This window comes from Procambarus clarkii, chromosome 9, assembly GCF_040958095.1.
Source record: "Procambarus clarkii isolate CNS0578487 chromosome 9, FALCON_Pclarkii_2.0, whole genome shotgun sequence".
Classification (NCBI taxonomy): Eukaryota; Metazoa; Arthropoda; class Malacostraca; order Decapoda; family Cambaridae; genus Procambarus; species Procambarus clarkii.
The window spans coordinates 37,361,972-37,380,338 of NC_091158.1; the positions used below are offsets into that span (position 1 = coordinate 37,361,972).

An 18,367-nucleotide genomic window follows, 5' to 3' on the forward strand; every position below is an offset into this window, starting at 1 on the left:
GCTGGATATGACTTGTAGGTATAGTTGGAATTTACTTTTTTTTTTTTTAATTTATAACTTATTTATATTTAAATATATTTTAATTGCCATATATATTTAAATATATTTTAATTAACAATCTACCTTTTGCTTCAGTGCTGCCTACGATGTTACTGTGCCAGCACAAGGAAAAGGTGTAATCAAGATAGATATTCAAGTAAAAGTACCAGAAGGTTGTTATGAAGAATAGCTCCACGATCTGGTCTTGCTTTTTTTTTTAATCACATTGATGTTAGAGGTGGTGTCATTGATGGTGAAATGTTTCTGTGGTTCTCTTCAATCATTCTAAAGTAGATTTTAATGTGAAAAAGAGAGATCGAATTTCACAACTAATTTGTGAACGAGTATTTATTCCTGATTTGTTAGGGGAAGTTTAGGACATTGAGCATACCAAATGCCCCTGTGCGGCATATCGTTTTTTTTTAATCAACAGAAATTAGTAGTAGTAGTAGTAGTCAAACAACTAGCTAAATATACAGTGTGAATTAGTGATTCTCAACGATTACAGTGATAAGAGTGAGTAACTTGTGTGTTGACGAAATGACTGAGGCGGTCTGCCTAAGGAGGCGGTTGTTATTTCCTAAAACACGCCTACTGAACTTCAATGAAAAGATGGTGTGGACTGTACGTTTAGCTATGGAGTATTTTGATTTTAGACCACTATTCAAGGAGGGTCAGGGTCTTCATCAGCCATACATCACAGTTGGAACAGAAGAGGCCGTTAAACATTTAACTACAGATGGCTTTCAGAATATTGTGATGGTTGTTCCAGAAGAAGGTATTTTCACAAAGGTCATACTTTTCAAATATCCAACTTACTTGGATCCCGATCATCTCCTTTACAATGATAGTGTTGTTTGGGTAAAGAGAAACATTGTTCATTATAAAAAACAAAGTCAGATTATAGCTTTAATAAAAGGTGAGGCTCCTAAAAAAATTTTTGTACAAGGACTAGGCTATAGAAAAGTTTCAAAATACAAAGAGAAGCCAAAATTATGCCTGAAGTGTTATTATTGGGAGCATTTGGTTTGGAAATGTCAGTACGACCCCAGGTGTAAGTACTGTGGTAATAAACATGACTCTAAAGAGTGTACAAAGAAACAAAAATTTCCATTTTTTTGTAATTGTCGAGGTAAGCATACTCCTTGGTCTTATCTATGCCCCATGAAGCTTACAAATGCTGTTGCAGGGGGGTGGTATTCTGCCAGCTAAGGGGAAACAAACTAGCTAGGCCCACACTACTGCATCAAATATTAACAAGGCTCAGATTGAAAGTCCTAAAGTCCTGTAGTATACAAATGTAACCTAATTACTACTATTATATTGATTTTTTTGCAGTAACTTTACTAAACTAATCTATGCCTTTGAGATATATGTATGTATGTAAGCATCTTTCCCATTCAAAACAATATATAATTAACAAATTACAATGTTCGATAATTAAAGAAGGATAATTGGATTAATAAAAGAAAACAAATTAAAATAAATATTTTTTTTATATATATATTTTATTTATAGAGGGATATAAAAGAGGATGTTCTCCTGCTCAATTCACTTGACACAGATGTCAGTAGCATATTATATACCTTGGGCAAAAGTTTATGTTGTGACCACCGGGCACACTGATTACCACTGTCGACATGAACAATTTGAGAAAGAATGAGTCAAATAAAAGAAGAAGGTGGTTATCACTCAGACGAGATATGAAGCCAATCTTCATAGACAGGATGAATGACTGGTTCAGGGAATACCAAATCCCAGAAGATATTGATACATTTGTTGATGACCTTAATTACCAAATTGAAAGTTGTCTCAGAATTCAACGCCGTACGACTCGGCGAAGACCCCCTCGGAAGAAAATGCCTTGAGGCAAAGATTCACAAAGTAAAGCTGAAGAATTAATTCACATGTGGAGTAAGGCAGCATCCTCCTCCTCCCTCTCAACGGAAATCGTCATGGAACAGCTCCTGCTACACAATGACAGAAGAATCAGAATAGCGAGAGCACAGTCTAGTGAGGACGAATATGGAGAACCTATCACAGCCCAGGAAGTAAGGGCGGCTGTTAAGAGAGGTAAAATTACAGCACCTGGTGAGGATGGCATTACCTACGACATGCTTAATGCACTGTGTGAAGTGTCTGGGAATCCACTACTCCTATTGTTTAACAAATCATTCCTAAATGGAGTTCTGCCCTCACAATGGAAACACGCCAAAATTGTTCCCATACCAAAACCCAATGACCCTAGCAATTACAGACCTATCAGTCTCTTGTCATGTACTTGCAAGATGCTGGAAAAGATCATCCTAAAACGACTGTTGCACAAAATAGGCAGGTTTGGGGAAGGAGTCAATGGATATGTCAAAGGACGGAGCACAGCCAATTGTATAATTAATTACCTGGTTAATGACACGGCTAGGTACTCTGTATTTGTTGACATAAAAGGAGCCTTCGACAAAGCCCAGGGAATTGCGATCCTGGACGAGCTTGCATGCATGGGTGTCAAGGGGAGACTAATGAAATGGATTGAAGACTACCTCACAGGGAGGAAAGCTAAGGTCTACTTCAATGGAGCAATCTCAAGAACAATGAATATGGAACTCGGGACCCCCCAAGGAAGAGTCTTAAGCCCTACAGTATTCAATGTACTTATGAATGCAATTGCCAATATTGATTTTCCTGAAGGAACACAACTAGTGGGATATGCAGATGATGTCCTAATACAAGCTCCCACCTTTGATAAAATAAAACAGGCCATTGAACTCCTTGGAAGGAAATGTATTGAGCTCGGTTTCACTCTCTCCACAAACAAGACAAAAGCATACTCCCATCACAAGCGGAGAGAAAATGAAAAACTGCAAATTAATGGTGTAATACTTGAATGGGTTGACCACTATCGGTACCTTGGCGTCACTGTCGGCTCAAACAAGGGAAAGATAGAGGAGCTCAATCAACTCATAGGAACATGCAAAAGTCGACTCAGGGAACTGAAACTGAAAGCTATGACTTGGAATGATGGCCATGGAGCCTCTATTGCTGTACTTAAAATGATGTACACAGATTATGTACGCTCCGTCATTGACAATGCAGCACCTGTTTTATGTACTTATTCACAAAGCGATATGAATAGGCTAGAAAGCATACAGGATGAAGCCATTTCAATCATTCTTGGAGTTCCAAAGAAAAAAAACTGCTGAAATGTCCAATCTACAAAAAGAGTTATTATCCCTTCCCTGTCGGAAAATCCGACACCATTTAATATATCATACAGACAGATAAGAGCTGTGTTACCAACAAGTTAACCATAGAAAACGTAACTTGTAGTGGAATTACCGTCTATAGAAAACGGGATATCATCACCACATACTATTATAATTCACCAGCTATTCTGCTGGGAATTATTCTTAAATACATTAGTCTTTGGACTTTACCATCATAAAACATCTTATATAAATTAACTTAATTATCAATATTAAAGTAGAGTAAATGTGACCCTTCTATCACGTTCTGAAATCTGGACAATGTAAGCCAGGCGTCAGGGAGGAAGGAGGGAGCCATTGTTGTGTCACCTCCGAGACTTGTGGAGCAAATTTAGCTCCTATCATTCTGGACAATGTCGGCCAGTAACGTCAATAGAATGGAGTGTTAAACAGCCATTGTTTATATTGAAGACCAGAGGCTCACACGGGAGCAATTTCGGCTCCTGTTAATTTTACTTGGATGTAGTGTTATGGAAACCAAAGGTACCATTGTCAACACGCTGTCTACAAATTCAAGTTAAGTGTCTATCCGAAACCCGTTTATCATTCATTTATGGCCATTAATGTCAGGATATAGGGTGACCCGGTTAGATCGCGAAATCGCCTCAAACTAAAGGTCAAGACGAGGAAGGAAGATTTGTGCACCAGTTACTGGGTGATATGGAAGCTACCTCAAAGAGGATAATTTGGTGTCTACACCCTAGTTATACCTGGTGGACTAACCTGCTGTACTATAAGATAAGGAACCTCATCAATGTATGTAGCTATTACTGTAGTTTGATTGGCTGCATATATATTAATTTAATAACCCCCCCCCTAATGTGTAGAGGATCGATTTGTGAGATTATAAGAATATTGCAGAAATACAGTCCACTTATCATTATACAAATTGCTATCGAAGTATATAAATTAACGTAAATATAAATTCATATAAATTAAATAAATATAAATCTCACAGGTCGGTTCCCACATTCCCAGTATTAAAGAAAGAATTGTGGAACTGAATGCTAAGCTTGCAATTAAGATTGCCAGAGATCCCCATTATAATGACATGGCTAAAAAAAAATTGAGCTCTGTGCTACTTTCAGGGGGAAACAAGAGAAGCAAAAAATGGCATCACAGAGCAGTCTGCTACCTTAAAGATCTTCACCTGCTTCAACAAGCTCGTGAGCTCATGCAAATAGAAAGATTACCTCCCTGGGTGGATCCCCTGAATGACTCGTGCAGGATTATCATCAATGATATGGTAAAGAAAAAAACCAACATGGTACCCCAAGAAATGAGCCACAAGTATCTTAAGGAAATTTATAATGAAGCTGGAGATGAACTAGATCAAATCTTCACTGATGGGTCATCTAATCCTATCAATGGCCGGGCGGGTGCAGCATACACGGTAATTAAGAAGGATGATGTATTTTTTCCACCAAAAAATGAGGAAAAAGCGAGCATTGAGAACTATACCTCTTCAACACAAGCAGAGTTAACTGCCATTGCTATGGCGTTAAGGTATATTATTGAACAGAATACTACTGGTGCAGTGATTTGCACCGATTCGAGAGCAGCACTGCAAAGCCTAAATAAAGATCGGGGCGAGAATCTTTCAATAGTCGCTGAAATTAAGAGAGTTGTTAAGGTACTAACCAACCAGGGAAGAGTTGTCAAGTTCCTGTGGATTCCCTCCCATGTTGGAATCTATGGAAATGAACGCGCAGATGTGTTGGCAGCTGAAGGCGCTGAGGGAGACCATATTGAATACTTCATACCCAAGACTCTTCTAGAAATTAGAAGTATTATTAGGGAACATCATCGTCATCTCAATCATTATGAACCAAAAAAAAGAGAATGTGGTGGTTGCGGGAGAGAATCAATAATAGAGAAAAAACGTCTTGGATACAAATGTCCACACGTACAGCAGCTTTTTGTTAACAACATATAATAAGGATGATTTATAATGTATCTTATCTACCATTTGACAGAGGCTGTTTACCTTGGAGACCGGTTGGAAATATATGAATTGAATTTCAAATCTTATTGTTCCTTCTATTACATTTTTATATATGACAATTATATAACTATAATAAATACTTCTATAATTATTGACACAATATTATTATCCCTTTCACCAGATGGAATTATGTTCATTAAGAGTTAAGGATTACAGGTTACAAAATTATACATTCACTCTTCCAATTAGAATGAGTAATAATGTTTTTTTTTAATGGTTTATAATCATTTCAAAATAAAATAAATTATCCATATTCTTTTTTGACCCACAGTTTTGTTATATCTTCAGGTTATCTTCAGATGATTTCGGGGCTTTAGTGTCCCCGCGGCCCGGTCCTCGACCAGGCCTCCACCCCCAGGAAGCAGCCCGTGACAGCTGACACAGGTACCTATTTTACTGCTAGGTAACAGGGGCATAGGGTGAAAGAAACTCTGCCCATTGTTTCTCGCCGGCGCCTGGGATCGAACCCAGGACCACAGGATCACAAGTCCAGTGTGCTGTCCGCTCGGCCGACCGGCTCTTATAAGACAGAGCAGCTGCACACTTGCTTTACAGTTGCTCAGTTGCTCTCTCTCCATGTGACCAGGTTAGCGTTCTCTCTCTCTCTCTCTCTCTCTTCACACAACTAGGTCAATGTTTTTAATAATATTCCTTTACATAACGGATTTTTATTTAGTTAAAATCTAGCCAAGGAAACCTAGTCCCAAATTCAAGAGTACTTAGAAGTAACATTTTCGTTCCCCAGGATAGTGCGCTGAGAGCATGGATGGAGATCATGAGACGTTCCTCTTCACCAGTGAGAGCGTAGGCGAAGGCCACCCCGACAAAATTTGCGATCAGATCAGCGACGCAGTGCTTGATGCCCATCTTAGCCAGGACCCTGACGCCAAAGTTGCTTGTGAAACGTGTACCAAAACTGGTATGATCCTGATCTGTGGGGAGATTACGTCCAAGGCCCAAGTTGATTATCATCAAATTGTGCGTGATATTGTTAAGAAAATTGGTTTTGATGATTCACGAAAGGGCTTTGACTACAAGACCTGCAATATTCTTCTGGCCCTGGAGCAAAAGTGTGCGGAGATTGCTAATGGTGTACACATTGGGCGCAGTGATGACAACATTGGTTCAGGGGACCAGGGACTGATGTTTGGTTATGCCACTGATGAGACCGATGAGTGCATGCCCTTAACTATTATGCTGGCACACCATCTCAATCAGAAGATTGCAGAGCTGCGAAGAGATGGGACGTTCTGGTGGGCGCGACCTGACTGTAAGACTCAGGTCACATGCCAGTATGCCTTCGATCAAGGAGCTGTCATTCCCAAAAGAGTGAACACTGTTGTCGCTTCTGTCAAGCACTCGGAACAAATTACTGTCGAAGCTTTGCATGACGAGATTATGGAGAAGGTCATCAAGGTCATTATTCCTGAAAAATATATAGATACTCAAGCGAAATACCACATCAACCCTTGCGGAGAATTCATCATGGGTGGACCTCAAGGTAACGCTGGGCTAACTGGTAGGAAAATCATCGTCGACACTTACGGTGGGTGGGGCGCTCACGGCGGGGGAGCGTTCTCTGGCAAAGATTACACAAAGATTGACTGCTCAGCGGCCTATGCCGCCCGATGGGTTGCCAAGTCACTGGTGAAAAACAAATTATGCAGACGCTGTTTGGTTCAGGTATCTTACGCCATTAGTGTTGTGCACCCCATAAGCATCAGCATCTTCCACTATGGCACCTCACAGTACACATCAAAACAGCTTCTGAAGATTGTTAACCACAACTTTGATCTACGACTAGGACATATTGTCAAGGAGCTGGGCTTAAAGAGACCAATCTACAGTGAGACTTTGTGTTATGGACATTTTGGACGGCAACAGTTCTCTTGGGAGCAGCCCAAGAAGTTGACCATCCCTGAATTTTAGAGTCAAATAATTCTTAAGGATGACTATGGCCAGTTTGCTGATATAGACAAGTATTGTTCGGTGGGAACCTTTAATTTTATATTCAATTGAGAATTTTATATACTTTTTTGACGTTTTATATACCAGAGTATATAAAATCCCCGGGCCTTTTATATCTCCGAGTAAATAAAATTAAAATGACCCTATAAATAGATAGAATTTGGTTTTTATTCTTATAAGGTGACATCAGCGTCTGGGTCAAGATAAATACGTTTTCTTCCTTTAAACTGAATCCAGTTTTTATCTTTTCGGTGGGGGGTTCTCTGTGGTGGTCCTCCTCCTCCTTCTACTGTTTGTGATTCTCCTCCTTCTCCTCCTCCTACTCCTCCTTCTCCTCCTCCTCCACCTCCACCTCCTCCTCCTCCTTCTACTGTTTGTGATTCTCCTCCAACTGTTTGTGGTTCTCCTCCTCCTCCTCCTTCTACTGTTTGTGATTTTCCTCCTTCTCCTCCAACTGTTTGTGGTTCTCCTCCTCCTCCTCCTTCTACTGTTTGTGATTCTCCTCCTTCTCCTCCAACTGTTTGTGGTTCTCCTCCTCCTCCTTCTCCTCCAACTGTTTGTGGTCCTCCTCCTCCTCCTCCTTCTCCTCCAACTGTTTGTGGTTCTCCTCCTCCTCCTCCTCCTCCTCCTTCTCCTCCAACTGTTTGTGGTTCTCCTCCTCCTCCTTCTCCTCCAACTGTTTGTGGTTCTCCTCCTCCTCCTTCTCCTCCAACTGTTTGTGGTTCTCCTCCTCCTCCTCCTCCTTCTCCTCCAACTGTTTGTGGTTCTCCTCCTCCTCCTCCTCCTTCTCCTCCAACTGTTTGTGGTTCTCCTCCTCCTCCTCCTTCTCCTCCAACTGTTTGTGGTTCTCCTCCTCCTCCTCCTCCTCCTTCTACTGTTTGTCCTCCTCCTCCTACTGTTTGTGATTCTCCACCTTCTCCTCCAACTGTTTGTGGTTCTCCTCCTCCTCCTTCTACTGTTTGTGATGTTTTTACCTTTCCTACTCCTTCTCCTGCATCTTGTAATTCTCCTCCTCCATGTGATTCTTTTGTTTGTTCTTCTTTCTCGACTTCCACATAAATGTTAAATTTAATGCTAGCAAATTTGTCTGAGGAATTAATATTCTTAGCTAACATTTTACATTCCACCTCATTATGACCGTCTTCGAGTTCAAGTTTCATAACCACGAATGGGGGTAGTGAATTTTCTTTCATTGGGAAACTGTCCGAATAAAATCCACAATTAAATATATCTTGACTTGCAGCATGGGTACATGATGTCAACAATTTGTTCATGTAAAATCGTTTTCTTTCCTTTCGAAATTTTATACGTGATGCATCTAAATTGTTCTTTAATTTGACGTCTTTTATTTCATTTAGATCTGTATAATTATCAGGTATGAAATTATGGAAATTCCATGGAAATATTAATATAATTGGATTTTTTGTATAATATCCCCTATCAATATTAGAATTTGTATATAGTTTATGTACGTAATTTGCAGGATAACCATTGGTAAAGTATTGGTGGATTTTATCATAATAACTAAGGAATTTATTAAAGGGTTGAATTAGTGTCTTGTCAGTTTCAGCAATATTTTTAGGATTATACGAAATTGGTGGTTTGGGAACAATAAAGAGACCTTTATAAGTTTTTATGTCTTCGATAAATGGCGAGAATAATGATTCTATAAGTTTGGATTTCATTTTGGATTTTCGAAGTTCAGACGAATCTGTTTGACAAACGAATTCTTTTGTTTCTTGGGCATATTCTTTTGTTTCCTGTGGTAGTTTAGAGAAATCTGCTTGACAGATGGAGGATTGTAATAATTCTTGAAGTAATTCATGAGGTTGTTCGACGGATTCCATTTGACTGATGACATGAGGAACGTCAGAGGACTCATTTTCACTTGTTTAAGGTAGTTCAGAGGCCTTGGTTATTAATGTTTCTTCAGAGGTCTCAGTTTGTAATGTTTCTTGAGGCAGATCAGGGGCCTCAGTTTGTGATGTTTCTTGAGGTTCTTGAGGCAGTTCGGAGGCCTCAGTTGTTAATGTTTCTTGGGGCGGTTCAGAGGTTTCAATTTGTAATGTTTCTTGGGGTGGTTCAGAGGCCTCAGTTTGTGATGTTTCTTGAGGCAGATCGGGGGCCTCAGTTTGTGATGTTTCTTGAGGTTCTTGAGGCAGTTCAGAGGCCTCGGTTGTTAATGTTTCTTCAGAGGTCTCAGTTTGTAATGTTTCTTGAGGCAGATCGGGGGCCTCAGTTTGTGATGTTTCTTGAGGTTCTTGAGGCATTTCGGAGGCCTCAGTTGTTAATGTTTCTTGGGGCGGTTCAGAAGTTTCAATTTGTAATGTTTCTTGTGGCGGTTCAGAGGCCTCAGTTTTGGGTGTTTCTTGAGGCAGTTCAGAACCCTCAGTGGTTGGTTTTTCTTGAGGCAGTTCATGAGGTGTTCTGCTGACTGATGTTAATGATTCTTGAGGTACTTTAGAAGCTTCTGTTGGACCGAGAGAGGATTGTTGAGATAGTTCAATGGACGTTAATGATTCTTGAGGTACTTTAGAAGCTTCTGTTGGACCGAGGGAGGATTGTTGAGATAGTTCAATGGACTCTGGTGTTGTGTCATGGCTGATGGAATTGTAATTGTTTTCCTTTTTATATATTTTTTTAGTATTTTTACATTTTTTCCGTGAATTAATGACTACTATAACTGTTAGGAAAATAATTATTATTAAAATAATAATTGCTGACAGTAGATTATTCATTCTTAATTTTCTCTTTTTTTAATTATATGATTTTTAATTCAGATATTTTTAAAAAATATACACTTTAACTCAGAAACTTATTTATAGATTCAATTAGGGGTCGAAAATTCATACATTCTCCCACACCGTTTTTATCCTGTTGATTAGTTTTCCAGTATCAAGTGATATTGGATATTATATTAAATATTGGAATACCATTCAATATTGAATGAGTAATTCAATGTTGAATGAGTCATTCAATGTTGGATTGTTTTCCAGTATCCAGCACTATACTATATACTCTATACTATGTCGATATTGTATAGTTTTCTGGTTAGTATCCAATGATATTGGATAGTATATTCAACATTGAACGTGTGCAGATGTGACAACAGTCACAAACACCCTGATGGATAGTTGAAAAAGAAAAGAGATTTGAGTCCCTGATTAAAAAAAAAAAGACTACTACTACTACCCTACTTAAATTACTTACTGTTTTGCTTACTGAACACTGTAATACAACAGGTGTTGATGCAAACTCTAATCAAAAAAATGTCGTCCCTACCACAGGTGTTATTAGAAAACATATTTGCACTGGTTCCATATCGTCATCTTTTAATTATTTGTTCCAGAGTTTGTAAAATTTGGAGCCATGTTATTCTTGACTCATCATACATGCCATTCCGCACTCTTTATCATCGATTAATATGGGATTCGTATACTCTTTTCCCTAGTCCACTTCTACACAGCAATGAAGACGGTAATTTGTCTTTTTACAATGCATCCTATATTGTGGAACAATTATGTTACATCAAATACAACATAACCGATGGAAGATACTGTATGAGAGGCCTTCTAAAGATGATCGAGACTAAAATGAATAACTGGTCGAAAATGGGTAAAGAAAAAAAAGACTGAACTATTTGAGTTATTGAATGATCATCCTGTGTTTACATCAACATTAAAAACAATGACGAGTGTTAATCATCCTTTAAAAGGTATGATAAACAAAAACAAAGTGTGGTCTTTAGTGACGGCTATGACAATGTTCTCTCGGGATACAGATGAAATTTTACAATTGTTAAATATTTGTCTTCGAATATATCCCACGTCAACTGTTCTGGATATTTTTTATGGATATACAGTTATTTTTCTTTTTTCTTTTCAAAACTTACAGCAATCTAATATTAATCATTATAAGGTACATTCTGCACTCTATCTGACCGAAAATATAATTCTTCAATCGTCAGAACAAACATATTATTGTGAACAGGCCCTTCTAATCAATCATGTTCCAAGTAAAGGTGAAATTACACGTGTCCATTATGTTCATGGAGTGGATATAGTCAGTATAGTTTTGAAGAGAGTAAAGCGGCATTCATCTTTGCAATTTTTAATTATCGAATCGCAGCCACAATCACCACTTGTACAACAGTTACCGCAAAATGCTATTTGTTCATTTTCTATGTTTAATTCTTTTTCTTTTTCTTTTGATGTATTGGTGCTTATGCCAGATTCTTCTGACATTAATAGGGAGGAAGACTGGAGAAAAAAAGTGAAAGAAATTTCAGTAATCAAATTTAGAAGCATTTTATCTGAACAAAATAAACCCTGTTATAATTTAAATATTAATGTATATCTACTAATGGTAAGTAAGAGGAATCAGGATTTATGTTGGATTATGTATTGTATTTTGGGACTACGTAACTTTATAATTCCTGTAAGTACTGAAATGTGTCAGGTGCAAGAAAGGAGTTGTGAAGACAATGTTTTAGTTATTTGTTCATCTATTTCAAGTATATATATGTACTGTTATGACCATTATTGTAATTCATCTAGGGAAAAATTTTATGTTATTACAATAGATGGTAGTTTTGAAAGATTTCTAGATGATGTTCTCTCTATATATAATTTATATGACCGACATGAATATGATGGTGAATGCAATTGTTGGTTACCACCTCCGTTAACTAACAGTGAGATTTATAGTGCCTATGCATTATCTTATCATAGAACACCAGATTTTATATTTTGGTTAAAAAGAAAATGCACCTTTAATGGTGAATATCATCCAAGTTTTAATTATTATATCATTTATACAGATATGTTAATAACATTTCAAACTATGCCAACATTTTCATTAGTTCGATTATTTAAAGGAAAAGATGTAATTTATGAACATCATATGATTGCAACAATCACTAACAATTTAAAATTTGATGTATTGGAAATTGAAGTGAATAATTCATTTGAAAAAGATATTAATACACTTCTTGGACAACAATTGGTGACATTTAATGAAATTAATATAAGTGAACGCCACTACTGTCTTCATTGTTCTAAATCTCTAAAGGATGAATATTTTGCTCTAAAACAAAAAATCAATTCCTGTGATATGGTAGCGGTAAGATTTACACGTTTTAATAGTTTTGATTTAATATGTGCTCAATGTGCAAATATCAATGATGAGGAATAACTGAATATTAATATTTGATTTAATCCTTTTTTATATAAAAAAATGCACATTTAAACTGACCATGTATTAATTATTATATTATAAATACATATATGTTACAACAGGTTGTTAAACTATACCAACTAACTTTCTATTTTAGTTACCATCTCAATGAGGTTTATAATGTTTATACATTATCATAGAACACCAATTTTTATATTTTTGGGGGGTTAAATTAAGTTTTGAGTCGGGGTCAGGAAGGATGGCAGTGGCGACACTTCTTCATACTGAATGGTACCGGATGTGAATGCTTTTTATAGAAGCTCATGGTCGATTGATGCCACTGAATGTATTGATACATTTATAATGTTTATTATTATTTTAGTTTTGATTAGCTAATGATACCTCTTATATTACAAATATTATGCTAAACTCTTTCATCAGAAACCACCTGCCGTCATGTCAGTCATGATGGAGGAGGTGCTGCTGCTGCTCCCGTGCTGTGCTTTGCTTTGCCCTCGGCCAAAGACGCCCATTCCGCCTCTCTCGCGATCACAGGGTCCACCCCCGGGGCTATTGTGCCGGCTTCCTCTTCGGGTTTTTCGAGGTTCAGTGCCTTGGCACCTTCCCGAGCCCTCGCTCAATGATGATAACTTAGAAGATGAGGAAGAATATTTGCATTGAGCATTGGGAGCACGCTTGTGCTGGAAGAAGAAGGATGGTGGATGGTTTGTTGTCCAGGGAGGAATCATTGTGATTTAATGAAATCCATAACTATAAATAATTTTTATTATTATACTCCATATTAATACAGTTTAGAAATTATATTCCTAACTAGCTAGTTAGCTAGCTTAGTCGTTTTTTTACCATATTCGACAATATGATATATGTGTGATTGGTAAGAGGAAAATCATGACGAGTCAGGTGAACATTTTCATGACGGGTTTGTAAGAAAAAAAAAAGGATGACTGGTTGAGGACCGGGCCGAGGGGTTGCTGGGCCCCAGGGTTGTCCTAATATGGCCTCAAGCAATTTGACCACCATCACCAGGACCAGGACCTTCAAGAGCAATACTTCCACTACTAGGACCAGAACCTCAAAAAGCACCACCACCACCACAGCCAGGACCAGAACCACCAAGAGCACCACCATTACCGCCAGGACCAGTGCATCCAAGAGCGCCATCATCACCGCCGCCAGAACTTGCGCCTCCAAGAACAACACCACTAAGGCCATCGCTGCAAGCACCAGCTTATCCATTGTAATCTGTGATAGGATGAGAGAAAGATATTCTTTATCTGTATATTTATAATGGTTTCACGAAATTAATCACAGATAGGATGGGGTGACAGGGGTAGAACAACACATATGGAAAGAGAGCCAAGTGCAAGTGCCATAAAAAATGTATCTATCTTACATTGTTAAGATGAAATTTGGGAAAATCATAGATACCACCACTCACACTATATCCACACCAGTGACAGCTCCTGCCAGAACCCCCATCATCATCTTCTTCTTGTAAATCATCGCTGTTGTTATTTATTTGAAAATTATGCAAGGATTTTTGGTTTCAATTATATACATTCAAACTTCCCACCTATGTCTTTTTCTTCCTCAAAATGTAACATATTTTTTTTTTTAGGATTTTTTTAAAGTGATTGTTTCTTATAAAGAAAAATCTATTGTAAATGGGATATAGAAAACTATGAATAAAAAATATAGAAATATTCCTTTGGGAAAATTTAAGAGTAAATTAGAATATCGTGTATATAAATCTATATTTTATCATTTAACAAAAAAACAAAAAAATAATAATATCAAAGTAGATATAAACAAAAGAGGACTATTAAAAAATAACCAACTATTTGAAATTGATATATATTTCTCAGATTTACAATTAGGTATAGAAATTCAAGGTCCTACTCATTATATAGACATTGAACAAATTAACCGAGATTTAAAAAAAAAATGTTTAATAATATTGGGATTATTTTGTTATATGTAGGATTTAATACTGTAAAGCATGATATACTAACTTGTTTAAATATTATTACTAAAAAGATAATTATATAAAAAATAAGGTATGTAAATCAAATCATATGTAGATTTTTCAAGGAAATCCGGTTGAGTCGGTCCATTTATCAGCTGGGCAAGTCTATTGTGATGTATATGATGACAGGATGTAAGAGAGATACCCACACTGTCTTGTGCATTCTAATAAGGGACGGAGAGGAGATATGCCGGTCTGAGCTGGGTTAAAAGTTACTCCAACGAGCATCTTTAGCTAATCCTTAAAATCATCTCTTGAAGGTATTGTATGACATTTACATTATTTATATTAAAAAATCATAATCTTGTTATTTGCCATTGTATTATATACATATTTCTGAGCTTATAATATACAAAGACCTATTTTTTTTTGTCATTTTCAGATAATTATAAAATGTTGGTGATGTTGGTGGTATTGTGGGTGTTGGTTGTTGGAACTGTATTCAGTCAATCTTCATCTAACAAACAAGATGTGTGGAGTAAATCAATCAATGAAAATGAGATGTGTAAAATTCACAAACTACAAGTTTGGGCTTTGTTAATAATTCTTATGTTGATATATTGGTGTTATAATAATGGTCAGATGGATAACGAAGACATAGTAATCAATATAATATAATGTTAAGACAAATTGTCCTAGTGTTAGGTGGTTGCCTGTTTTGGGAGATATGAATCTAAGTACAACTTTGTTTGCTTAACAAACTTTTGAATAGTTTAAATGATACAACCATTTTGGGGGGGGTTTCCCCCCTCCCCCCTTCTATACTACTAAATTTTATATCATTGATTAAATATGGCTGATTTAGTATATAGATAGGAATTGAATAAAGGATATTTCATTTCTATATCTCTTTTATTCGCTCTAAATAAACTTTTTCTCTATGATCCTTGTCAAATATTCTTGCATCATTTAGTATTTTTGAAGTGCTCACACATCGCATCTTGAAACGATCCCGATCTGCAGCAGCTGTGTTCCACATTTTACCATCTATTCTAGCTTTCTGATAGGCATATGCCCATACATATAAATATCGTATCATTATATGTGGATTAAATTGAACTTCCTTTTTCATTTTTTCTTTTCTCTCCTCCATTATCCTCTATTTGACAAGTACACGTTTAGGTTCAGGTCTGAAAAGAAAACATAAATAAAGAATCACACTCCCACGATGATTGATTGTGAAGAAACAAATAATATTTTAAACTAACACTTGGAGAGAGAGAGCAGGTCTACATAAACCCTTGCTCTTCTTGTTGAGGGCAGTCACCTACTACTCAGGCAGTGTTATTGTGCTGGGTTTTTCTTTGACAAAACACATCCCAGTGAGCCATCCCCTTCTCTTCCCTTCATTGTAAATATATAAATATATAACATAGGACTGAGGAAACGTTTTTAATTACTTCATGAGCATGAGCAAAAATAATCTTTTAAAATAAAAGTAACTATAGCCTCTCAAGTCTGAATCAGTCTGACTGGATTGGTATGTAAAAGAGTTTGCCAGGCTCTGTAAACCATTACAGGTTCGCCATACTTCATGACACTTTATTCTGAGTAGTAAAACAACAATCACACAATCTAAAGCACATTCAACATTTAATGTTTCTTCAACCCCAACCCCAAACGTATGTTGTATAATTTACTTAAGTCTATTATAACCAAGTTAATTATTAAGTAACAAAAATAAAGTATATCATATTACAGTAATGTACTTAGAGTCAATGTATATATTATAAATCAGAATAATTATATAAATTAATTATTTTTGTTTTCTTTTCAGGTGGAAGTGAGATAATTCTCTTAGAGATGTCACTTGATTCCCCCCAAAAAAAAAACATACAACAAAAAACTATTTATGTCATATATGTGGAAAAAAATATAGTACAATAAGAAGCCTAACCATCCATTTCACAACTCATACAAAGAAGACTATCATTTTTACAATTCATACCAGTAAAAATCCAAAGTGCAGTGAATGTGAAAAAAACACATTAGAGAAAAATGGTTTTCATGTGAAGTATGTAGAAAAAAATTCATTAAAAATGCGACTTGACTAGACATATGGGAACACACAGAGTAAAACGGTTAAAATGTCAATTGTGTGGGAATAGATTTAGGGATGAATATAACTTGACCCAACATTTGAAATCAATCCACATGATTCAGCCTTTGAAAACAAACAGTGGAAAAAATATGATATATGTGGAAACAAACAGCAAATCAGTCCCAAATCTTTAAACAACTTTTTTACTTGTTTTGAATGTGGAACTGTATTTAAAAGCATAACCAGCCTGGATGAATATTTGTTGGAACAGTTTACCAAAGATATATCAGCTTTAGATTTGATAACTCCGACATTCATTTTCAGACCTGGTGAAATTAAAAAAAAAATAATGTTCCATTAAATCTCATGTGGTTGATAAGTACTTAAGTAAGTAATGATGTTTTTCTATACCTTATTTTGAGTTAGTTAAAAAATTATGACCTCTTGTTCTTTTAAGCTTTGTATAACAGCAATTATAAAAACTGAAGCCCAGACTTGCCACTGGGTGTGCTTGTTCTGCTTGACTTGTCACTGGCTGTACTTGCTCTGCCTGACTTGTCACTGGGTGTGCTTGTTCTGCCTGACTTGTCATTGGGTGTGCTTGTTCTGCCTGACTTGTCACTGGGTGTGCTTGTTCTGCCTGACTTGTCATTGGGTGTGCTTGTTCTGCCTGACTTGTCACTGGCTGTACTTGTTCTGCCTGACTGACTTGTCACTGGCTGTGCTTGTTCTGCCTGACTTGTCACTGGCTGTACTTGTTCTGCCTGACTGACTTGTCACTGGCTGTACTTGTTCTGCCTGACTGACTTGTCACTGGCTGTACTTGTTCTGCCTGACTGACTTGTCACTGGCTTTACTTAAATCATTATTACCATTGAGATGTTGTGGGTAATTATTTCTGTATATAATTAAAGTCAGAATCATCCTTTATTAACTTATTTACCTTATAAATAAATTCCTTATTAAATTAAACCTCACATTAGTACAAGCCAGGAATTTTTTGGGGGTGCATAATTTTAAAAATCAAAACTATTATCATCCTTTATTAACTTATTTACCTTATAAATAAATTCCTTATTAAATTAAACTTCACATTAGTACAAGCCAGGAATTTTTTGGGGGTGCATAATTTTAAAAATCAAAACTATTATTAATGTCATCAATTCTCATTATATATTTACACACAATAACAACTCCAATAATCATATGATATTGTCTATTCTCATATAAAAATGAACAGTAGACTTAATAAAAATGGGCACACTAGATGTTTGTACATGAATGTATTTTTCATTTAAAGCACTTTTAATAACCATAGGAAAGTTGGAACCAAACATTATCACTAGTCGTCCTTTGAAACTTTTAAGTATACTAACGATAGTCATATAAAAATTCCCAATTGGTTCATTGATTATAAGTATATTGGCATTTGAATATTATTTATTAATACAAGTTTCTTTAACTATATGCCTAATATACCCGTTTGGTAACCATTTAACTGCAGTTATATACTCTAATCTTTCTGTGTTTTCTGTTGGAATAATGCTCACACCTCGATCCAGCAAAAAACTCTCAACCCATCCACCACGAGCATAAATAGACACCACAGTGTCCTTTGGGTTTATAAAACTCATCATTTCATCAAGTTCCTTCTTGGTAAGTATATGATTTCCAAAAATAAAAATGTGCTGTTGCCAATAATAATGATTAGCATGATTACAAATATTTTGAAGATGTTCTAATCTTATTTTTGATGCACAATTTAAGACAGTAGATTTCGGCTGGAAATAAGCAATCTCACCTTGCCAAGATAATCGTTCATCTTCAGAAAA

The 18,367-nt window shown here is 36.4% G+C and overlaps 2 protein-coding genes across 2 annotated transcripts; one reads left to right on the plus strand and one right to left on the minus strand.

Moving 5' to 3' along the window:
* The first annotated feature begins 6,066 nt into the window (after positions 1–6,066).
* Positions 6,067–7,233, plus strand: LOC138362875 (S-adenosylmethionine synthase-like). Its single transcript, XM_069321449.1, has one exon. The coding sequence runs from the start codon at positions 6,067–6,069 to the stop codon at positions 7,231–7,233; it is 1,167 nt and encodes a 388-aa protein (XP_069177550.1).
* Positions 7,234–9,164: 1,931 nt separating this feature from the next.
* Positions 9,165–13,196, minus strand: LOC138362876 (110 kDa antigen-like). Its single transcript, XM_069321450.1, has 2 exons — positions 12,896–13,196; positions 9,165–9,955 (listed from the first exon to the last, which is right to left on the minus strand). The coding sequence occupies exons 1-2, from the start codon at positions 13,194–13,196 to the stop codon at positions 9,165–9,167; spliced, it is 1,092 nt and encodes a 363-aa protein (XP_069177551.1).
* Positions 13,197–18,367: the final 5,171 nt, after the last annotated feature.